The following is a 25,304-nucleotide window of genomic DNA, read 5'->3' on the forward strand; positions in this document are numbered from 1 at the left end:
TTGAATTTCTTTAATTCTAGGGTAACAGGATGTTCTAGTTTTATCTCTGTTGCTCTAATAAAAGACTATCAACAAAAGCAAACAAAAGCAGCTTGGGGAGGGAATGGTTTATCTGGAAGGCGTCGGCTTCCAGGTGACAATCCATCACTGAGGAAAGTTAGAGCAGGAATTAAGGCAGAAACCATACTGGAAGACTCCTCACTCTCTGGCTTGCTCATTAGCTTATGTTTCTTGTATATTTCCCATTAATATGCTTACATTTTTACTTCTATTATTTTTTAAAAAATCTTTAAGCCTTTTTATTTAACACAGAATCTACTAACTATTGATGGAGGTATTTTTATGTTTGATGAACAGTCAAACACAATTAAAAACCCAACTCTAAAATTTTACTAATGCAAAGCTCTAAATAGATGCAGACACAAAATAGCTAATACATTAAATAAGAGCACAACCAATATATTACTTTTTTTGAACAGGACTTCATTTATATCTGTCAACTATGCATAACAGTACATAACTCAGAAGATGCTGAGAGAACTTAGTAAATGTAAGACAATATTATCATTTTCAGGTATTAATTAAGAGCTAGAAAAATATTACTTTAAAGTAATCAGGGATTCTTGATTTTCTAATTAAAAGTTGTTCTGATAAAATTAAAACTTTATAGTTAAAAACAGAACTGAGGATGCAGTACAGTTTGTGGAGTGATTTGGCTAACACTCATTTGATCCTGGGTTAGATCCCCAGGAATGGTGACACCATGCCTGTGATTCAGCACTTGTGAGATATACGCAAGGAGGATCAGAAATGAAAGGGTATCATTGGCTACATGAGACCTTGTCTCAAAACAATAAAAAGCAAAATAGGACAATAAATAAAAATAAACAAGGAATGAGGACCATAAAACAGACTAAGATTAAATACTCAAACAAGCATTCTTAAAACCAATAACATTCTATTAAGATTAGCAGAAAAACAAATTTTGAAAGGTCTTCTTTAAAAAAGATAATATATTTCAAGGGTGTTCACTGAGTGGCATCTATTCCTGTTCTCAGGCCCAGGTTAGTTTGTCTTTTCTCATATACAGAAGCCTTAGGGTTAAAGGATTCTTTTGTACACAAAAGTGTGTTTTCTTTTTGCAATAGACCAAGACTACTGGAGAAAAACGACAACCAATCAAAATGCCGAGTTTGGAGCTCAGTCCCAATGGATACATCTACAAAACACTCCAACACCAAAGGCTCAGGGAATGTGACAGAAGAGGGGGAGGGAAAACTATAAAAGCTTACTCAAATAACAAAAGCAAAAATAGGTAACAGTTAATTTTTATATAATATCATTCCACGTTTTCTTTAAAGAATTTTGGGACAATTGGGTTATTAATAAAAACAAAACTGATTAACTCTCTCTTTCCATGCCTGACTCCCCACAGATCTCAATACCTCAAACCATACCGTAGACTCAAATGCTCAACTTCTAAACAAAATTAAATAATAAAAAATCTACTAAATATATTTCAAATATACTTCATGAAAACAGTACAATAACATCATGGAAAACCTTAATATATAAAACTATGAACTCGATGTCATTGTTTTTCTCTGCTGAGTAGTAGTACTCCATTGTGTATATGTACCACATTTTCTTTACTCATTCTTCAGTTGAAGGGCATCTAGGTTGTTTCCAGGTTCTGGCTATTACAAACACTGCTGATATGAACACAGCTGAGCAAATGCCCTTGTGGTATGATTGAGCATTCCATAGGTATATGCCGAAGAGTGCTACAGCTGGGTCTTGGGGGAGATGGATTCCCAATTTTCTATGGAAGCGCCATACTGATTTCCAAAGTGGCTTTACAAGCTTGCATTCCCACCTGCAGTGGAGGAGAGTTCCCCTTGCTCCACATCCTCTCTAGCATAAGCTTGGAGTACTACTCAGCAGAGAAAAACAATGACATCATTAGGTTTGTAGGCAAATGGATGTATCTAGAAAAAAATCATCCTGAGTGAGGAAACCCAGACTCAGAAGGACAAACATGGTATGTATTCATTCATAGTAGTATACTAGATGTAAAACAAAGATGACTAGACTGCTACACAACTCAAGGGAGGCTACCTAGAAAACGGGACCCTAGGAAAGACACAGGGATCGCCCAGTGACAGAGAAATGAATGAGATCTATGTGAACAACCTAGATGACAGTGGGAGTAATGAAGGGCAAGGTTTGAGGGAAAGAAAGCTTAGGGGAGCAGGAGATCCCAGCCGGATCAAGAACAGAAAGGGAGAACAAGGAATAACAGACCATGATAAATGATGACCATATGAGAACAGGAATAGGCAGAGTGCTGGAGAGGTCCCCAGAAATCCACAAAGATACATCCTACATCCTCTGTAGACTGCAGGCAATGGTCGAGAGAAAACCTGATCTGACCTACTCTGGTGATTAGATGGCCAAACACCCTAACAGCTGTGCTGGAACTCTCATCCAATAACTGATGGAAGTGGATGCAGAGATCCTCAGCCAGGCCCCAGGTGGAGCTCCAGGAGTCCAATTGTCAAGAAAGAGGAGGGACTGTAAGAGTGTGAATTGTTGAGACCCAGATTAGAAAAGCACAGGGACAAATAGCCAAATAAATGGAAGCACATGAATTATGAACCAAAGGCTGTAGAGAGCCCAGCTGGAGCAGGCACTCTGGATAAGTGAGACAATTGAATAGCTTCAACTGTTTGGGAGGCACCCACGCAGTGGGACCGGGACCTGTCCTTACTGCATGAGCTGGCTGTTTGGAACCTTGGGCTTACACAGGGACACTTTGTTCAGCCTGGAAGGAGAGGACTGGAGCTGCCTGTACTGAATCCACCAGGTTGAAATGAATCCCCATGGGAGTCTTGGCCCTGGAGGACATGGGAATGTAGGGGAGGGGCTGGGGGAGAGGTAAGGGGTGGGGGAAGGAGCGGGACGACAGGGAAACCCATGGCTGATGTGTAAAATTAAAACACAAATATAATAAAAAAAAGGAGGAAAAAAAAAAACTCAATTGAGTTTTGAGAGGTTTGTGCTTTTTAAAACGATTAAAAAAAAACAGAAATGTAAAGGCCAAACTTTTTTTAAATACTTAATAAAATAGCAAACAAAATATCATGACCTATCAATATTAGTATAACAATATCACTTAAGAATATTTATATGACTCATACAGTTACCCATTAGACTAAAACAATTATTAAATAAATCAATCTCAGAATTCAGGAAAACGTTTAAGTGAAGACTGAAAAATGTACAGTTGGTCATGAAGCATTTTCTAGAAACATTGTAAATCAGAGTACCTGGTGTCCAGCCTTTACTTGTTTCCAAACACTTTCATAGCACACTTCATCCATGTTATTCAACTGTTGCATCTTAAAGATTTTAAAACATGAAAATTATTAAATGAGACAATGAAACACTTTCAAACTACAAATGAAACTTTGCCAATTACATTACAAAAATCTTTCAGACTAATAACAGCACGGAAGCAACAAATGAAATGTAAGTAAGACAGAACAAACCAAATAAAATTAAAAACACAAATAAAGTACTACAACCATAGTTTCAGAGTATGAAGAATGCTGAGGTTTGAAAGTTAGTATCTTTGTGGGTGATGCGAGCTAGCTATAGATATGTTAGAATAGATTTTAAAGTTCTCTGCTTCCCCTATAGAACTTCATTCTTCAGGCTATTTTTTTCCTGTCTCATTCCATGAACAACATAGCTTTCATATGTCTAAAAACTGAAAGAATACAGGTTGTATGACAAAGAAAATGCTAAGGAAAGAAATTAGTCCACTGCTTCAATGGTATAAAACATTAAAAATGGGAAAACTTATGACTACAATCTGTGGCTAAGTAGGATAAAATTATCACAGGGTAAACAGTCCCATCAGTAACTTGGAAAACAAATCTAACCTCTTCTATCCCCAAGCTAAATCCCAACAATTTCAGTGTACTTTGGATTGGGTTCATTCCAAATTGGAAATACCATTTTACCATTTCTGATAGTCCAGAATAACAACTGGATCATATCTTGAGTTTCTGAATGAAATTCTCAGTAGCTGGTTATAAAACAACAATACCCTGGTGAAATCTTCACACTAACTAATTATGTATTTCAAATTAACATTAAACTAATAAGTTCTAATAATACAAAAATCTGTAACTATAACAAATGAACTATTCACACTATGATATGTAAATTCCTCTAATTGCCAAACTTCTAAATATTCAAAATAATCATATCAGTTCTTCATCCAACATGTGTTTTTGTGAGTATAATGCTGGCACAATGCTATGAAAAACACTTTGAACTTAATTAACTATAAATGATTTACCAATATGAATGATGTAATTGAAAGAAAATAAGATTTTAGATGTCTTTCATGCATTTGAAATATTTTAAAAATCTCTGTGACTGCAATTTGCTCTAAGTTAAGCTGCAAGTCAAGAAAAATCTGAAATGTGTCTCCATTCATCTAAATGATATTTTGAAATGAACTAATAAAACTATATATTTAAGAAATGATGGGAAAACAAATAGCAAGTATCTATAGTACTCCAAATCATTTGAAGTAATTGATGAAAGCCAAATATGCATGTCACAGTTATTATCATAACAAACTATTCTTTTTTTTTTTTCCTAATAATCTAAAAAGGATCCCTACTATTAGAAGGTAGCTTCTTGAGATTATCTTTGGCATGTGTATAAAGATGAAGTGTGTGTGTGTGTGTGTGTGCAGGCTAGCATGTTCATTCATGTGTATATTTGTATGTATGTGCATGTAAAAGTCTGAGGATGATGCCAGGCATCTTCCTGATTATATGTATCTCCACTGTATATATGGAGGCAGGGTCTCTTATATGTCTGTTCTAGCTAGCCAGCTTGTTTGGGGGTATCACCAGTCTCTGCATCTTGTGTAACTGGATTAAAGGCACGAGACCAGGCTCATCTGGCATTTATGTGGGTGTAGACCCTAGCTTGCAGCAAGCCCTTTACCCACTGAGCCATGTGTCCAGCCCTAATACCTGACCTTTCTGCCACGTTGCTGCTGCACATTATTTGTTCTAATAATATCTGTTCAATTGGAGCTAGAAAGATTGCTTAGTGGTTAAGGTTCTTAGTGGTTAACTGTTCTTGTTGAGCACCCAAGTTTAATTCTCAGCACCACTTTAACTCCAGATCTAGAATGACCCAACAACCCTGGCCTCCTCAGGCTTGCGCACTCACATGCACGGAATTAAGTATTATAAAAAACATTTACTGATTATTCTTTCAACATTCCTACAATATGAGGCAAGAATGGCTGCTTTAAGAAAAAACTTATTTTTAGAAAACAGTGTGATTAATGAAGGGCCAAGTTTCACCAAATATTATACAATTCCAATCTGTTCTCTTTTATAAAAGAGGTCAAAAGGACTGTGATTATCTTAAAGCTATTACTTCTAAGGAGGAATAAGAATTGAATAGAATAATTTTAAAGTAAAGTTTTACTTACATTGTTATGAAACTGTAATAAGAAATACTAATAGTACAAATGGCATATGTTGCTACCATTAAAGCAATGACTGTTTTTAAATCACTATAGAGAATGTTAGAAATATTCTTTATGTACATAGTTTTATGATAATTAAACCATATTTTCTTAAACACAACTCTCCCTCATTGGTTACTACCATGAAATCACTTTTCAATCTGAAAGCCTTATTGTAAATGAACATTATATCAAAATATCTATTACTGATTTAATTAGTTTTTACTTTACAATGTCCTTCAATTAAATAAAAATAACTCTGTGAAACTTTTAACAGCTGAAAATACCAAACATATGTTGATAATACCATAAGCTACCATAAGAACCTTTCTGGAGAAAGAGTTCTACTACCGAAACGGAGAGGTGTGCCTGACTGTTTGAAGCCATATGTGTATGCTATGGAAGTAGCAGTTGGTAGCACTTAGTCTCGATTAAGTATTCAAAAGCAAGCCAACAAAAATATTTCTTTTAACAGTCGATTAAAACAAGCTCTTACCTTATTTGCACTTTTAATACCTAAAAATGTCTGTCCAAGAGGTACGGGTCGAAAACGGCCATCAAAATAAAAAAGTCCAATGTAAGGGTTAACATGCAAAAATGTAGCAACATCGAGGTAGTTGGGTAAGGTTGCAGACAGCCCGAGAATTCTTATCATACTCTGTGTGGATTCAACCTGTATGGGTAATTTCAATCGAAAATTATTTAACTAAATAAGATTTATGTAAATTAACCAAAAGGGACCATCATGTATCCTATCCATATGAGCTGCTAAAAACAAACATAGCAAATGAATGTGAGGTCAGCGAGTCAACAGAGGGACTTTTTATATAAATCTCTACACATAATAGATGTAGGCCTTGGATATGTGACTCAGTGGTAGAACACTTGCCTAATAAGTATAAGACCATGTGTTTAATCCCTACACACACACACACACACACACACACACACACCACACGTACAAATGCACACATCATATTCTTTACCTACTATCATTAAAACTCATGGAATTGACATTAAATAGCTACAAAAGCTTTGTAACAATGATAAAATACAATAAATTTCAAAATCTGGGCCTGGAAACTTAGTTCCTTGGTAAAGAGCTGCCTGGTATGCATCAGGCCTTTGGTTTGGTCATTGGTATTATCTAAATAAATAAATAAAATTCCATGAATCAAAAATTTTAAACAAGCCAAACTCTGACTGTATTCTAATAATGTAATATACGTAAAACACTAAAACCAAAGGATGGCCAAAGACGTCCATATACTTGATAATTAGGACACATCACTTTAAGGCTATGATGTTGTTATCAAAGTAAAATTGATAAGTTTGTTCAGTCTTGGAGATTCAGTGAAATAAGCAAACAAGGTATTGTGGATAACTTCATGGTTCCAGAACCATCCAGCCACCTACACTGGGTGACTGCATGATCCAGGGTAATTAGGTGATGCAGTACTGAGTTTGGCACAGGCTCACAACTGTAGAGACTACTTGAAGCATAAACAGGAGAATCAAATCTAGACGGAGCTGGGTGGAAATTGTTGCACACACATACAGAGAAAGAAATATATAGGAATTTGGTTTCACTAAAGTAATCTTATATAAAACAGTAAAAAATAAATAAATAAATTTGACCCAGATTAAAGAATTCCAAACATCACACAGAGTAATTGAAACATGTACTGCTGAATACTACAAAACTCTGTTTTGCAGATTCTTCTTTATCTTTGGCCCAGAAACTAGAGAATTAACTTTTCTGGGTAGGTGGGAGACATGCTGATAATAGAACCCAAGACTTTCCACAGTAAACTTTCCTGAATACTATCTCATACAGTCTAAGTTTGTACAGTCTGTCTCCTTGTTGAAAAAAGTTAAAAAGCAATATTAGGTTAATATTGTTAAGTACAATAATTTATAATTACTTACATATCTATCTTATCTCCCCATGATGTCAAGTGTGCTGTGAATGCAATTCCTAATCTACAATGTAATTTCTGACCATAAACAGAAGCTACACCTTGCTGACACAGCTCCCTGCATCATTCACATTACCAGGAATCATGGTTACATATGATGTGAAACACTACCATCTACTGGGAACATCTGGTAATCACAAAGAACAAACAGAAATGTGCATTGTAATACAAATAGTAATGAGCACTACATTAGCATTTTGATAATACATGAGATTCAAAGATACATTTATATCAATGACATTAAAATCTAGTGAAAAATATAGAAAATAAAAATGAGTTGTACTAGCTATACGATAAAGATTGATAAATGCTAAAAATGTACAAAATGCAAGCAGAGGAAACACAGATGTGTATAATTTTCTATAAGAGACTCTTCATACAGCAGTATGTAAAACTTCTTTACTTCTCAGACACTGCCTTTTAGCATGTAGGAAACAGAATGATGATTTTAAATATACAAGAAGTATGTGACATGTTCAAACGAACAGTATATTTTTAATATTTGCGCACAATTACTAAGAATGAAGTAGTTGCATAACTGGTATTTAGAAGCCTTAATTAATTGCACACAGGAAAAACCCACACTTCACCTCAACTAAGTTTGGGTTAATAATGTGCTATAAAGAAATAGGGAAAAATAAAATAGTCTCAAATGGCTAGAACCCATAATAGCTGACTGATTTTGTAGAAGTTAAAGTGAGATGACCAGACTTTAATAATTTTTAATATCTGGAAGTTTTTCTTAGAACTATAAATGAGAAAAGCATGAGAAACAATTGAAGAATGGTAACATTATTAGGATCACATGGGAGTGTGGAATATGTTATATGTTCTCTGAAATAAGCCACATGTAGTAAAACAAACTACATGATGCAGCACATACAGCCACAGGAAGGACTGACAGTAATGCCACTTCCCATTACCTGCTGCTAATAAGAAGCTAGTCAGGCTAGTTAAATCCCCTGTCAATACATAACCACACTCCGCTAACAAATGCATAGATATTTACTTGGTCTCAACACCTCTACAATTGTAAGAAAGCCCTTATTTGTGGAATGGTTTACGTTGATGGACTCTCAAGGTGAATAGCTGAAAATAAATGTGGACTGTATGAATTCATGTGTCATAGTTACCTGGAAAAGTCACCAAATCTCTAATATCAAAGCATAAAGTAAACAAAAACAAAAACAAAAAAAAAACCCTCAGGATCAAAATCATTCTCTTTGATGTAAAAGATCTTAGATGTAAAATCTGGAGCAGAAAACAGGTGTTGGAGGAAGAGAGGTTGTGCAGAGAGCAGCAGTTACAGACCTTTCGTGGGTCTTCTGTGTCACAACTACATGCGTTGAAGTTACGCATTAGGTATTATTTAATATCTAATTATTTATGTGATATTTGATAAATCACACTGAAAACTTGAAATCTTTTTACTTTATGTGGGTGTATTCATGTGTATACATTTATAATTTATATACTGACATGTTAAAATGTGACACATCATAAATACTGCTCCAAGCCCATCTTCACTGTGAAAACCACATTGGAGCTTCCTGATACTGCTCGCACAGACATGCACCTCACTCTACACCAAGAACTTTATTTTATTGACTACTAAATTCATAGTACCTGGAAGTGTTTAGCCAGTACATAGTCTGAATTTAATAAAGTTCATTAAATGACACAATGAATGAATGTAAATATATATTACACACTTTTTCTTCCCATAAGTGCTGCTTTCCAAGGGTAAATATTTAGGATGTAAAAATACTAAGGCAAATGTGAATCTTAGAGAATGTAAACATTTCAAGGATGAAAGTAAGAGATCATTAAGAAATCCTAAAGGAAAAAAAAAAGTAAATAAGCAGATATGAAAAAGAAAATCAAGTAGAACTAGAACACAAGAAGGGAACCAGTGACAATGGGGAAGGTACCATAATTATGTTCAAAGAACTTTATGTATATGTATAAGACATAATAAATATAATAAAACCCATTACTTGATACAATTAGTACACACTAATAAAACAAAGTTCAAGTGGAGAGTCAAGATAGGCTGTATCATGGAGCCACAGATAAGGAGCTGGAATCTAAAAGATGATTTGATAAGCAGTATCAAATATCATTATTTAGTAACATCAGAAGTTTAAAATAAAAGCTTAAGAACAACCTTTTCGTAACTGGTGAGCCAGCAAAGACATTTCACTTATGCCTATGTTCAAGCAATCCCCATCCCATCCTTAGACGGAAAACAAAAGCCATGGGGCCAACACAGATCACTATTTCCAGAAGTGAAGTAGAAAAACACAACTTTGTGAAGCATTTGAAGGAAATTTTTTTAGTGAAGTTAAATGCAACTTTTAAGCTCTTCAGCTTAAGTACCCCCTGAACAGGAAAAGTTAAGACAGAAAACAAAAAAAGAAGCAATTTATAGAGTGAAAAGATTGGTATCCAAGGGAAGGGCAAGGGACTTGAGAGGAAAAGGTTGTAATGACAGCTATGATACTGATGGTGGCAGAAGAGGCTGGGTGTTTCTTAGGGAAAGGAAAGAAGTTCATACTTTAGCAAAAAGAACTGGGATGTTAGTGGGAGGAAGCTGGAGTGGGAAAAAATGAGACAGAGGCCAGTGAAGCTTATAAGTTGATAACGGCCTCTTTCTTACCTGTCGTAAGGTCCTTGCAACTATGCTTTCCAGAACTGGGCCCCGGTCTTCATGAAGCAAGTGAACTTCATCAAGAATCAGCAATTTTACAATTTGAGAAAGAGCAACATCCCCAACACTCTTTCTTGTTACTACATCCCACTTTTCTGGTGTGGTCACAAGCATCTAAAAGAAATAACAAACAAATTAAAATAGAGAAAGAGTCATAAAGATTAATTATCAACTTTATCAATAAAAAATATTTTTGGATACTTCCATAAAGCTCAAATAAAAATTGTTTAAAATATCTCAGGATGTCAACTTGTTCACTAAGGACAACAGTCAATTCAAAAGTATATTCTCCAAAGTATTATTTTAGACAATTATTTAAAGCTAAGTGTAGTTTGCTGGCAAATTATAGATGAATCATAAAAATATTTCATAATGAGAGCAATGTTGTTAAAGTAGCATATGTCAGAAATAATGCTTATTTGAAAAGAGACGAGAAAGGGCAGAAAATTTAAGAGGAAATAAAATTAAAAATCAGGCTTTCTTCTAGCATGCCATCAGTGTTAAGACTCTTCAAATATGGAATATGCTACTATTGATATTAAGTTCAAAAAACCGCTCTTTAGTATCTACTATAGATAAACCCCTTATGCATTAAATATTTATACATCATTTATAAAGTTTAGTTGACACACACAACAGTAGGAGATCAGGGACTCAAAGCAGAACACAGGTCAGAGTATTCACGTAAGCTTCACAGAAGTAGACATCTAACATATAATGAATTGTTTGGATCTTTTAAAAGCATATTAGGACAGGAAAGGAAAAAAAAACTTCTTCCACTGTAATGATGCCATGTTAAGAAATACACCTGCACCTGAATAATTCAAAGAATAAACGAGGAAACCTTTCAACCAAAGCTTCTCTTCCCAATAGATGACATCATAGAAACTGGTGACAGGAAGTCATTCAGCAGTGCTTTCCTTGGCAAGAGTTAACTGTTCTTATGACCTTAATATGCTTCTATTTCAGCTCTGATACCACTATAAGTGATGGGTGCCAATCTTAATTTATACTGCAAATGACGAATATGATCTAACAAATGCACAGTACGAACTCAACAATATGATCTAATGTACCATTACAGATGGTACTGTTATCATTTTGAAATGAACTGTGGCAACTGAAAAATTTTAGTCTTCTTTTACAAAAATATCAATTAGCCCATAGAAATAAAACAGATCAAGCAATGCAAATCTAAAGCATGCACTACTACAAATATAACTAAAGCAGCAGTTCTCCCAACCTAAAACCACAGCACATCAAAATAAAGAGAAACTATTTTATTATCTGTACTAAGAGCTATAAACTATACTATTCAAATATAATGAACCCCAAATCTGGCAATGTACCTCACCATGAACTTAGATGACTCTACAAGTATTTTCTTTCTTTTTAAAGATTTATTTTATACATATGAGCATTTCATATGTATGTATGTACACCATATCCATGTTTAGTCCCCCATCAAAGCCAGAAGATTCCTTGAAGCTGGAGTTGATGGACAGTTGTAGTTCACTATGTAGGTACTGGGAAACAAACCTGGGTCCTCTGCAAAAGCAGCAAGTGTTTTTCTTAGTCATCTCTCCTCTCTAGACTTCCCCACACCTGGCCCCAATATATTCTTATAGTAAACTCTTTCAGAAATGATAATGTGATAGCAGTCAAATTGTAAAACTAAAATTTAAACATAAAAATACTGTGCCACCATGTCTGAAGAAGCCTGCTAGAATTCTGTTTCTATAGTTTACTTCAGTTCATTAATAAATGGCTTCATTTATATGACAATTTTTCCACTTCAGTTCCCTGAACTAATAGGACTTGAAAATAAAGTGTCACATTTGCTTAATGAACTAGAACTCATCTGCTCTTATATTAGGCTATGAGTTAATTGTCAATATTTTTATTGTCAACTTGATTTTTTATTAGTACATTTACTAAGCCCCTCAGTAGTATAAAAATTGTTTTTTTGAAATTGTTCCAATGTTACTCTGCACACTGAGAAAATAACATTGTTGAGATGCTACCATTGAGCTAAAAAAAAAAAAAAAACTAGTGTATTAGTGTATTACATTTTAAACTCATCATTTTGACACCAAAACCAAAGAACCCAAAATTTGTCAAGAAAGATTTACAGTAAAACTTACCTTACATCTACATATAGTAAAATTAGAGCATTTAGTTTTGTATGAATGTTTTATGACTAATTCAAATTACTCTCTGCTAAGTGTAAAGCACATTACAGGAAAGAGGACATGCTTCACCAAATGAAGACTGTCCCCAGGAGTCCAAGTATTCAGAAATTTGTACCACATAGAATTCTTTGAATTTTGAAATAAGAACTGAGGGACCAAAAAGCTTCCTTTCAAGTACCATCTGGGAAAAGAATGATTCTGAATATGTATTTTACATTTCCCATATATTAAGAGATGGAACTAATTGAATGCTCCTTGAGGAATAGAACATGCAAAATTCAAGAAGTAGAAAGCTGTTCCTACATCAGCCAGCTATTGTAGGCAGATGGTCTGTTTCAGTGTTATATTGCAGAACTATGCTCGGGCATAAAGAAATTATATTGTTCCTGAATACATTTTAAAATATAGTAAGAGTCTAAAGAAATAATCAAGAAAAAAGTGATTTATGTTATTAGAGTAGCCTAATTTAAAAAATATTCAGCAGAATGATGAATTGAAATCAAAACAGTGCTTGGAGAAGGACCAACAGATAAACAGCAAAGGGTCAACACCAGGACAGGACATTTCTACACTACAGTAGAAACATGGTGCCTCATTCGTAAGAGCTCACTGAGCTAGACATTTGCAAAAAGTGTTTTTGTCTATGTAAACCAGTAACAATTTTTTTAAAATTTCAGAAAAGAAACAGCAGGTCCTAAAAGTTAATTCAGCCCTGCAGTGCAGTGTGTGGTTACAAGTGAAAGTAAGGGAATGTGGGAGACAAAGACTAACATATGATGTAACAGTAGGAAAATACTACTCAAGTTATTTAGTGTAATAGAGGAATAAAGAATGTATCTTTTTCAGAGGCTCTTTCTTTTAGGTATATTTCTATGCACAAATCAAGCATTTAATAACAACAACAAAAACACAATATTGAAAAACAGTACTAAAAAGAATGTATTTCTTGCTTGCAGTGGAAAAAAACCCAAACTGGGAGCCTAATATGAAATATACAACAAAAACACCAATACTTATGAACAGCACTCCTTAGCAGTAGGGATGATCTCTAATAGAGTGATTGCTTAGCACATTTGAGGGCTTGGGTTTGATCCCAGAGCCTATCCCTGAAAGACAAACTTCAAAATCTTGTTTACTTAGAAAATTATTCATTCAGGTATTAAGGCTGCAATTTAAAGATGCCTTCTATATTATTGCTCACATCTTCTCAGGATAGGGGTTTTCACATTTCAAGCATCTCAGTTTCTAGTAGAAACATGTGTTCTTGTCTCCACACCTTTCCATCCCCCCATGACATTATCTCAAACTTTCCCACTACAAAAAGACACTTTTCCCACCTAAAAATCAATAAATTAACATCGTACTCATAACATTCAAACACCTCTTCATTGTGGATTTGCTCCCAAAATGTTTAGTGTTCTTTCTAGTTCTCTAAAAGTTTTTTAAAAATTAAAATTCCATTTATTCACAGTCCAAATCTGTGGTTCTCCTTCTTTGGTAATCACTGGCCAGTCTGCAAGGGGGGAAGGACCTGAAGCAGGGCAACAGGGTTTGGACTACTATGAATACGATGGAATCAGCTCAACTTTATACCAGAATATAGGAAATATATAGGATTAGGAAGCCTGGGGACAAGTTCTAATTTGCATTAAGAAGCATGGTCCTGTCATAAGTCTTCATATGTGGCAGTAGGGTCTATAAAAGAACTCCTAGTACAAGTCTTAGTTACCATATGGGCAGCAGGGGGAATGCTTCTAGCAAGAAGGTGCCAACTGTCATGCTAGAGATCAATCAGGCACCCAGGCTTAGAGACAGCTTTCAGATAAGATCAGTCCTATAAGGTCAGTCCTCTGGGCCTAGAGACATTGTCCAGATAAGTACAGGTAGAGAGCAGTAAGTCTCACTGGGGAGGGAGTGCCTCATGTTGTCAAGCTTTGGAGAGAACTGCCAAGCCATGACAGACTGCAACTTCTAACCATCAAGATCTCCTAATACAAATAAAATTGTTACAGTCCTATCAATAAATATTTTTAAATGTGTCTCAAGAATGTTTATAAAACTAACATGAAACTTTGTCATCAAACAGTTTATCTAGCAGCAAATGATATTTGATTGTAAACAAATGTCTAAAATTAAGTTTCTCTCTGCCAAGCATACATATTTGCAATGATACTATTCTCCATAAGTCAGAAGTAACAAATTTACAAATGCAACATGCCACTAAAAATTAAGAATAACTACTGTTACTGAATACAAATATGCTATAGTTTAATACTATATAAACTTAGGAGGCAACAAAATAAGAACATATCTTCTTCATATTTATAAATAAGAAAATGACTAAATGTCATGAATATTAAACAAGAATGACCAAGTCTCAGAGGAATGTAGAGCCACTAGGAACACTCAGGAGAGAGTGCTGCGATGAGACCCACAGCCAGTGTGAAGAACTGCCTATCAGTATCTCCTGCAATTGAATGCACATTACAGAACACATCATACTACACCTACAGGCATGCCTTGGGGCCCCAAAGCTTACTCCCAACAGTCATGGACATAGACGCATCAAAGAATTTTTACAGCTGGACAATTTAAACTACTCCAAAATCAAAAGGCAACAGCTCTTCAACAACAAAGAGGATAAAAACTAGTAAACTATTCATACAATGGAATAATGAAAATGTCCAAACTACAAAATAACATGCAAGAACACAAGAAAAGCTTCATAACCTTAATGATAAATGAAAATTATGGGTTCATATATCATTAAGCATAATAATAACTGTAAAATAGGTAAAAGTGTTAAGAGGAATCAGGTTACACAAAGGAAGAGGAGGAGGTGGAAGAACAGAGTAATAAAACTAACGAGAACACATAATCTACTTCTCAGTGTTAGTGGTGGTTATGTTCGCTTACTCACTTTGGTACATTCATCAAGCTGTTTGTTTACAATTTTTGACAAACTTTATTTCAAAAACAGCAATATAAGCATTAAAACTTGATTCATAACTTACTGAAAAGGAAAATGAAACAAGTAACAAGAGGGACATCCACTTTCAGCACATGTTATCTCTTGTGCTACTATGTGTGTAAATGGGATTACTGTGTATATCACAATGTCCCTAAGGACAGGAACAAGATCTAGAATTCCAAATGTCAATCTGTGTTCTTCAACCTGTTGCCTATAAGTAATTTTTAGAGTAAAAACTTATAAATTAGATGAATTTCCTTGTAACTTAGCAATCTTTCCCTCAAACAGAGACAGCTAAGAACAGAAAGCAGGTTGAGTGGATTTGCTATAAATCTTTTAATGAGACACTTAAAATTTAAATTTTATACATTCTATAGTTCCTTAATGTTATTACAAAAGTAATTGTTTTTATCTTTTCAGATTTCTCAAGCATATTATTATAAAATTCCACATAAGTCAACATTTTTTTCCCTGCTGATGACTGTAAATTCTGGACTGTTAGACACAAAGGCATGAACTTGTTCCAGGGAAAACTGAGCCTCCCAGATGCAGCCCACTTAGTTATAAACACAGAGAGACAAAGCAGCTTTCTTAAGCTTTTGAAGAGCACAGCTATGACATGTTTCCCTCATCTATACCACCTCCAAACTCACTCCTCACAAAAAGAAAAGAAAGGGAAAACTGGGCCGTAAGTTACCTAGTATTGATCTACTTAGGAACGAACTGGCTTCACACTCTCATTCCCACCCTCTGTGACTCCCAGTAACCACTTCTGGATTCTGGCACTGGGAATGATTCACAGCTAAGGACACTTCTGCTCAACTGTGCACAATTATGGGGCATGAGTCAGTGCTTAGGGAAGACAATGTGCTAAGTTAGTGGATGTATGTATTTGGAAACTCATACCATTTAAAGCTTCTTCAGAAAGGCAAAGGAAGCTTGAACACTACACATAGCATGCATGGTTCAGTAAGTCATGGAACTCTGACGAAATTATTCAGGATATCTCTCTAAGATTAGAAGAAAAATCAGATAATACTAGTAATATGAGAATGTTAAACAATCTTAAAGGCTGCTACTTACCAAAACAAAAGTAGCCACCCTGTCTGGGAAGCACATTAGAGGTGACCCTGCTGTCCAGGATTGGAGGTTAGCCAGTCATGAGATCTTGAGAGTAGCAAAGCTGACCTAGCCCCACGTCTCTGCCATGTGGGGATATGGGTGAGGTAAACATGCCCTCCCTCCTCTGACCTTTGCCACCTGACCTGAGGTCATGAGAATAAGAGGACTATCCTGCCCTTTACCAGCTGTAGCACACAGGAGAACTGACCCTGTACTCCTCTTCTGGGCAGGACACTAGAGCTGACTCTGATGTCAGAGGTGCAGATGAGCCAGCTCTGAGGGTGTGAGAGCAGGTAGGCTGACACCCCGACCACTCACCTCAGATGTCCCATACAACAATCTGGAGTGAGGGCCCTGGGGAAAACAGTAGAGCTGGCCCGGGTGGTATGAGTCTGAGTGGGCTGGATCTGAGGACCTGAGGGGAAAACTGGCCCTGCTTCTTGCTGCAAGCTACATTAGGTGAGCTAGTCAAGGCAGTGCTGGAGAGCTTGTCTGGGTAGTGATGATGAGGGAAAGATGGCAGGCTGACCAACCCAGCTACCACCTAGGCCCAGAACTAGGGCTATGAGTTGGTTCACCCCCAATAACCACTGACCAACCCAGCTACCACCCAGGCCCAGAACTAGGGCTATGAGTTGGTCCACCCCCAATAACCACTGAATCTATGAACTATTAGAGCATGTGAAAGGGATGAACCTACAGATCCAAAATAGCAGGAGCTCCATGACACAGGACAACAGGACATCCAAGACAAGAGCCAGTGAGAGTCCATTATTAGTGTCTTAGCAGAAGCCAGAGGCCTCAAGCCAGACCAATGACTCCTGGCAATGAACACTTGCAAGTAATGGGTAAATAAACTGTGTGACTCAACTGGTCCCACTACAGATTCCATAAGAAGAGTCTTCTCCTTTATTTACTTATTTTTGTTTGTTTTAGTTTTGGGTTTTTTAATGGGGGATTTATTAAAGCAACTCCACATAGTTAAAAAGGAGGTTTATTTGGGGGGGGGGGTACCTTACAGCTAGTAAAGGGGTTGGTTATAGGATCCGGGAGAGGTGAGGTGCAGTCCAGCTGGGTTCTCTAAAGAACTCTGTTCAGTCTACCATCCAGCATCCAGGGTCACCAGGAACCAAGAGAGCCAGCACATCCACATCTCAGGTCTTAAGGCTCCTGTCTCGACCCAGCCTCAGTTACCGGACACCTCACTGGAGGCAGTACTTCCAGGTCAAAGCTGGAACAGCTACCCACTACAGTTTTTCTTTTAACTTTGGTTTTGTTTTGGGTGGGGTGAGTTGCAAGGGCAGGGGGCAGATTCAAGGGGGCAAGGAGCTAAGTGTGATTGGAATGCAGGATGTGAAATCCACAAAGAACCAATAGAAGTTAAAAGAATTAAAAAGTGAAACAAAATTAAAAGTAGCTAGGCATGGTGAAACAATGGACTGTAATCACAGCACCCAAGAAGGCAGCACACTTGCAAAGAGAGAGAGAGAGACAGAAACGGAGGTGAGGGAAATTCATTCCATAAGTTCTGTGACTCTAGAAAACCCTAAATAATACAGAGTGTGGTACCAGAATGGTTCTAGAAAACAAAAGTAGAAGGATGATTCTTTTAAGTATCTGGAATAGTCAGTTTGTCAGCATCTTCAAATTAACCGGCACCTTCAACTACTGAAGCTTTACAGACTCTCTGCTAGGAGCTTGGAAGGTCTGAAAGCTCATGGTACAAACTGTATTTCAAACTTAGTATGGCAATGGATTTAATGATAACTTTTAAAGTTTGGGGAAAATAAGGAAAATGATGCTGCTGGTTGGTTACTCTTAATATCTCTGGATAAATTGATAAAGGATAAGAATGAGCTCCTTGATAAAATTAACCAACTTTAGAATATATCGTGAAGGACAACAATGAATTTGGTGATAAAGTTGATGAACTCCAGATGTGAATGAACAGTCTAAAGGTTTTATGGAAAAGGCTTCAATTCCTTGAACATATTTGTAAAATCTGACAAGTCAGATGTGTGCTCGATAGTATCCTCATTCTCTGTAACTGAGAGTATGTAGGCAGCCAACTGCTGCACCACAATTCTCCTAACTTTTAAACTTCAGTGAACTTGTTTTACATATATATATATATCTCAATGTGAATTTTTCTATTGTCATTGTCATGTATCTAGTCTAAAGCAGAGATGTCTGCAATGCCTCAAGTCATCTGCTCTATGATTAAATAATTCTGCTGTGTCCATGTAGTGACACTACATAATTCATATTGCCACACTGACTTTAAATCTTTATTTTGACTGATGGGGTAGCTTATTTCCTTGAAACAGTTATCTCTACATGATGAAGTAGCTTAAATTTTTTAAAACAAAAGCCAACAAAATTTAAAGTATACTTTCTTGTCTTTGTAATATTTAAAACTTCTAAATGTTCTGTTAAGATATTAAAAATTGGAAAAATGTTTTAGGTATATAAAATGTTCCTTTAAAATCAGTATAACAAAATATATAGTATGGTTATTAAAATCTCAGACTATATTACTACTATACTATTTTTTATGTCAATAAAAAGATCAAAGACCGTCAAATACATTTTAAATTGATGTCAATACCTTCCAATTGATGGAGTAGTACGGTACATTTAGTTGAAAATGTCGACAATCTGTTAACTATAGTAAAAAGCAATATTCCAGATCGCTAGTTCAAAGCCTCCTCTGCCATAGAAAAGTCACTCTGAAACTGCTACAAATCACAGTCTAACTGCAAATGTAGACCAGGCAACAAGTGGACTTAAGAAGTCTACCATTTAAAAATACATAGTCCCATATCCAGTCAACAAATAAGCCTGAACATTATATGAGTTTTAAAGATTAAATCTAAAATGTTACATGGTTATGTCAATAAACAAATAACTACAGTTATGTCGATCTTTGATATACAGTGTCAGTTTTTATTGATGGCAACAGTCCCTGTAATTAAATTTGACATCTTACAGATTATGCCTGCCCCTTGGGATACTTCAACAAATCAGTTAGTTCCAACTACTTCCTGTTGTAGAATATTAGTTAAAGATGTGTCACATTTGTCTATGCTGTGGAATATTTGTTTAATGATGAAAAGATGTGCTGCATTCTTTTATGTTGCGTTTGTTTAACTCTGTGAAATTGTGTTACTCTGCCTGTCTAAAATACCTGATTGGTCTAATAAAGAGATGTATAGCCAATAGCAAGGCAGGACAAAGTATAGGCAGGGCTGGCAGGCAGAGAGAATAAAGAGGAGGAGAAATCTTGGAAGAGGAGATAAGGAATGAGAAAAGAAGGTGCCAGCTACACAGCCACACAGCCAGACATGGAATAAGAAGGAAAGAAAAGATATACAGAAATAGAGAAAGGTGAAGGCCCAGAGGCAAAAAGGCAGATGGGATAATTTGAGAAAAGGTGGCAAGAAACAAGCCAAGCTAAGGCTGGGCATTTATAAATAATAAGTCTCCATGTGTATTATTTGGGAGCTGGGTGGCAGGTTCCTCAAAAGAGTGAAAAAGCAACCAACTACAACTTCCTTTACTACAATTCTAATGTTGCAGTTTCTTCCATCAATTCACACAAGTGAAACACTATGTCTGCTTACATTTACGTCAAGTATGATACTTTTCAATTACAAAATGAAAATACAAAACCAACTGGAAAGCTTTCAAGTGCAGAAGTATTATGACAGCACATTATTTGCTATAAAGTAAAAATCTAGTAAATGTAAAACACAATGAGACATTCTGGCACTTCCTTATCTGAAAAACAACTTGTTTTTAGTTAAAATTTCACAAGTAACATGTATGTTCAATTCAGTAAAATATCCTAAAAATTTTTGAAGGTACATTAAATGGTCAAAAATAGAGAGAAAATACTCCTTTTCAAAACTAAGCATTTAAGAACATATTTTACTTCAATCTCAAAATAAGCCTTCTCAGCACAAACTAATAAAAGCAGCCCTCACTTATTCTGAACTTTAATTACATACAGGTGGAGAAAAAAACAAAACAGAGATTTACATTTCTGAGTGTAGAAACCACCAAGGCATAGTTGGCATCATTCTAATTGCTTGTCTGTAACACCCCAGGATTGAAATTTACAGAAGTCTTAGAGGACAGATTTCTGTGAGACTTAGAATGATGCCTCTGCACATTCCTAGAGAAAAGTTGTTAATGATGTGTTGGTGGCAGCAAGCTGTCTTGTGATCATCAAAATTAGTGTTTTCCCAAACCTGACTGGCATATTTGCTCTGTTGAAATAAAAAGTGAACCCTAAAACTCCTCACATCATTTTGAACGTGAACAGATGACCACACACAAATCCAAGTCTGGAGTTTAATTTCTACCTTAAATGAAGTGCATTTGTAATGGCAAACAACTATACCTCAAACACGATGAATCAAATAAATGTATTCTTTGGCTCCTCATAGAACAGCTCAAATTTTGACACTTCATGCTAATTTCATAGACAATATTAACAGATTGTATTTTGTTAAGACAATCATATCAAAAGTTAATTCTGACCTACTTTGGAGATAGAGGGATTGAAGAAGTGAAGAATCTAAAACCTTAGCAAATTGTGACAGGATAAAATCTGCTAAAGTTGACTACAATTAAGAAAATAGCAGTTTTTTGCAGCTATTGATAAGTCACTTTTATTATTTAATTATTAAAGGTGAACAACACAGGAAATGCATTCAAATTAATTACAGTGTATCATGGTCAACTGAATGATTTCTGACAGGTTGGTGACTAACTCAGTGTGTGTGACTATGGTTAGGAATATGAACAGAACATGAGAGGCTTGTAGCTTAAGGAGATAAAGCAGAAGGATGATCAAGTCCTCTTACTGTCCAATATTCTGAGATGTGACGGTAGCTACCATTACCTCTGCCTCACTCCAGGGTCTAGCCATTCACCCCACATGATTGTGGCATGAATCAAGAGCAATTTATATTTCTGAATTTTTATCTTTGTTCCCTTCCATTTACTACAGTCTAGCAAACTCAAACTAATGAAAAATAACTCATTATTTGTTATTGGTTTTGAGCCACATTAGGAATGCAGAAATGGCCAGCCAGGTGGGTAGGGAGTTTGCTGTGAAAGCAGGAGAACCCAAGACCAAACCTCAGCATCCATACAGAAAAACAGGAATGGTTGTGTGCCTGTGAGGCAGCACTGGGAAGGGCAGACAGCTGGACCCCAGGCCTTACTGGTCATCTAGCTTAGCCAAAATAGCTTCAGGCTTAGTAAGAGATCCTATCTTAAGAATTAAGGTGGAGAGCAGAAGAAAATGAAACATGACCTCTTCCTCTGTCCTCTATGTGCTTGTCCCATGTATGTGTACACACAGCACACCATTTATGTACACAATGACTACAAAGGAAGAACAATAATAGGCCTTTTAAAAAGGAAAAAGTCAAAGAGCCCCTCCACCAAATGAGTCAATGCAGCATCTGTGGATTTAAGCTTTCTTGACAGGGTTAAGAAAAACCAGTACATGGTGAAGAACAGACTAAGCAGATCCCCAATGAAAAGTGTTATTCCATCATCGAGATTAAGAGCTGGGTTGTTTATAAGACTTTATTCTCACATTGAATGACAACAAATTTGTTCCAGACCATTTCCAGACCAACTACAAGAGCAATCTATTGAGATGACTGTTCACAATTCCTTGGGAAACCTGCTTGCTCATTAGTTTTATTTTAGAAAATGCATGATGGTACAAAACACGTGAATTACATAGGAAGATGGAACATGAAGCTTCTCTCATGCCTTCCCCTTTTCAGTCTCCTACAATGTAACTACTATTTATCATGTATCCTGCTACAAAAGGTCACACCATATACTACAAAAATTACCTAGTCTCTGAGAACAATACAAATAGGACACAATGCTGGACCTGATTGCAATCCCTTGCCCTTGCCTATGATGTGCTATGATTACAAACACTTCAACTAACTGTAGTTAACTTTTTGGAAGATGAATATCAAATACTTCAAGGATTCAAGCATACAATCTAAAGCATCTGTATTACTGTAGCATTACAAACTTTATGGACTATAAAGTTAGACTGAGTTGTTTCAGTACAACATTCTATGAAAGCATACTTAAATCCCTCTGCCTTACCTGTAAAATGAGGACTGTACATAAATTTCAGATTTGTTGTGAAGATTACATGCATTAGCCCATTAAAAAAAAAAAATACCAGCTCACCGTTTTTAGCATTATTAACCCCGCCCTTATCCAACTCCTTCCCAGTACTAAAATCACTGACTTCTATGTGGGTACTGGAGATGCAAACTCAGGTCCCCACCCACTGAGCCACCTCCCTAGCCCAAATTTTACATTTTGCAGAGCTAGCAAACAACTACTGTATAAATTCTGTATGATCAATTTGGTAATATAAAATGCACATACACACCACTTGTGGTGGCAAACATTTACAATACAAGCACTTAAGGGACTGAGCAGGAGAACTGAGAATTCTTTTCAAGGCTGGCCTAGATTGTAAAGAAAAACGAGAACTCAAAAAAGGAGGAGGATCCATTTTAAAATTCTGGTAAAGAACATACACAAAGTGAACATTCATAAAGTTTTTCTGATGGCAATAAAATGAATCTATGCAAGCTAATAAATGAAGATCACAAAATACAACCCATTTCCTATAAATACACATGCATACAAAATGTGACCCCATAGTTATTAAAACAAAACTACTATTTATACATATTTCCCTCTATAATCTACAGTTTCCAAGCTGATGTTTAGAAAGAAGCCTATCTTAAGCTGTAATTCCCTGGTAATATTTCAGGTTTACATCATTCTATGGCATTTCAATGTCCAATCTTCTACCTCAGCATTTATAACACCATATTTTTTGCTTGACTACTCTTCTCCCTTAATAGGTTCACAAACAGAATAAACAGCTAATCTCCTGTAGACTGCCATATACATAAAGCCCCAAAGAGTCCCAATATATGGAACACTGACAAATTAGGTTAAATGCTATAATTTTTCAGATACTCATCCTTAACACCATGCTGATACTAACTGTTGTTGTCTAATGAGAAATCAGAACAAACTATTTCTACATCTGATATTAAGCTCTATATAGCTTATAGTTTATAAAATAGCCACTTACCTCCTTGTTAAGCCGAATTCCTATGGATTTTCCTGGAAACTTGTATCTAAGTGCTCTCCTAAGTACTTTATAAATACATTCATTAACTATTAGGTTAATTAACAAAATAATTTTTAAAAAACAGCAACAAAGACACACAGAATTTTAATTTTACCTAAAGCAACTAATAAGTATGGTAGCCAAGATTTCACTAAAATGATTCTGCAGATTGTGCCCTCCACCAATTTAAAAATGCTCCTGACTAAAGATAGGACTAACCTATCTTAGCATTAAAAACAATGGAAAGCTAAGACCCCATATATTTCTAAGAATTTATTATTAAATACATCACTTGTATTTATGTACTTCTTAATTTTCTGGTGATTAAAGAATATGCATTGAAATGAAAAGGAAAACTAAAAATTATAAGCATTAAAAGGAATTAGATACTCTAGAAGTAGTACTTATCCTAAGATGTTATAATTCTTCTCTAATTTCAAACATTTTTTAATCTCTTTTCATTTACTTAAGCTTGAGTACCAATGAATCAATTTTAGCAGGGAATTCAAATATAGCAAAAGAATAAAATAACCGAAAGATATATACTTAAAATCTTCCCAAATCATAGGTCTACAGCTCATCTTTTGAAATATATTTATTATATAAAATCATATAATAATCAATGAATGCATTTTACCAAAGAGAAGCCAATCAGACACATATAAAATATATTTGAAAATCAGAAGATGAGAAATAACCAAAGTAACTTTAAAAAAGAAAGAAGATTGATGCATTACGATTTCAGGTCATTATATAGTTATTAGTAATCTACAGAGTATGATATTGATGTAAGATAAAAATCAATGGTACAGAATAGATAAAAAAATCAATGGTACAGAATAGAGACCAGGAACAACAGGGTCACAAATACAAAATGAATTCATTTCCAATAGAGGTGCTATGACAATACAACAGGAGAAAAGCCAGCCTTTTCAGCTAAGAAGGTCTGTAATAGCTAATTTTAGGTGTCAATTTCACTAGATTGAGAAATATAGAGCAACAGAAGCATTATCTCCAGGTGCTAAGGTCTAGTCACCCAGAACTTCATGTGTGGTAAAGTTGTCAGAGAACAAACACCTTAGTAAATGGAGCCCAGTGCAAGGTAACCCATTCATTGGGGCATCCTCTTTCAAGAGACAGATGTAGTTTTCAAGGGACCTCAGTTAATTTCTCAGAGTTTAGACAGTTAAAAGAAAAAGGGGCTGGCCATTGGGAGTTTGACCATGCTCCAATAGGAATATGGGCAACACAAATTGTAACCGGTATATTTTTTTCTTAATTTTTTGGGGGGAAGGCACAAAGGTGGGAGGGTGGATCTGGGAGGAATGGGAAAGGAGCATGATCAGTGTGCACTGTGTGAAATTCCCAAATAATCAATAAAAACATCATTTTGGAAAAAAAGAAACAAGAACAATGATAGCGTCTGTTTGGCTTTAAAAGCATAGTCTTCTCTGCGGTGTAATTGATCCTGCATCATAAAATCATCTCTTAATGTTAAAGTATTCGCCATGAAATCCTCACCAGAAGATGAATAAATACGGCAAGCCAATGCTGGATTTC

General features: G+C 35.7%; 1 protein-coding gene across 3 annotated transcripts in view; it reads right to left on the minus strand.

Annotated features, from left to right (window-relative positions):
- The window catches only part of Ascc3 (activating signal cointegrator 1 complex subunit 3), a 310,799-nt gene that overhangs the window by 182,266 nt on the left and 103,229 nt on the right, over positions 1-25,304 (minus strand). For all 3 annotated transcript variants that reach the window (XM_036168670.1, XM_036168671.1, XM_036168672.1), the window contains 3 exons: positions 10,205-10,369; positions 6,063-6,239; positions 3,330-3,401 (listed from right to left, as the gene is read on the minus strand). In XM_036168670.1, the coding sequence (XP_036024563.1) occupies positions 3,330-3,401; positions 6,063-6,239; positions 10,205-10,369 (414 nt within the window). The remainder of the gene's footprint in view (positions 1-3,329; positions 3,402-6,062; positions 6,240-10,204; positions 10,370-25,304) is intronic.

This window comes from Onychomys torridus, chromosome 19 (genome assembly GCF_903995425.1).
Source record: "Onychomys torridus chromosome 19, mOncTor1.1, whole genome shotgun sequence".
Classification (NCBI taxonomy): Eukaryota; Metazoa; Chordata; class Mammalia; order Rodentia; family Cricetidae; genus Onychomys; species Onychomys torridus.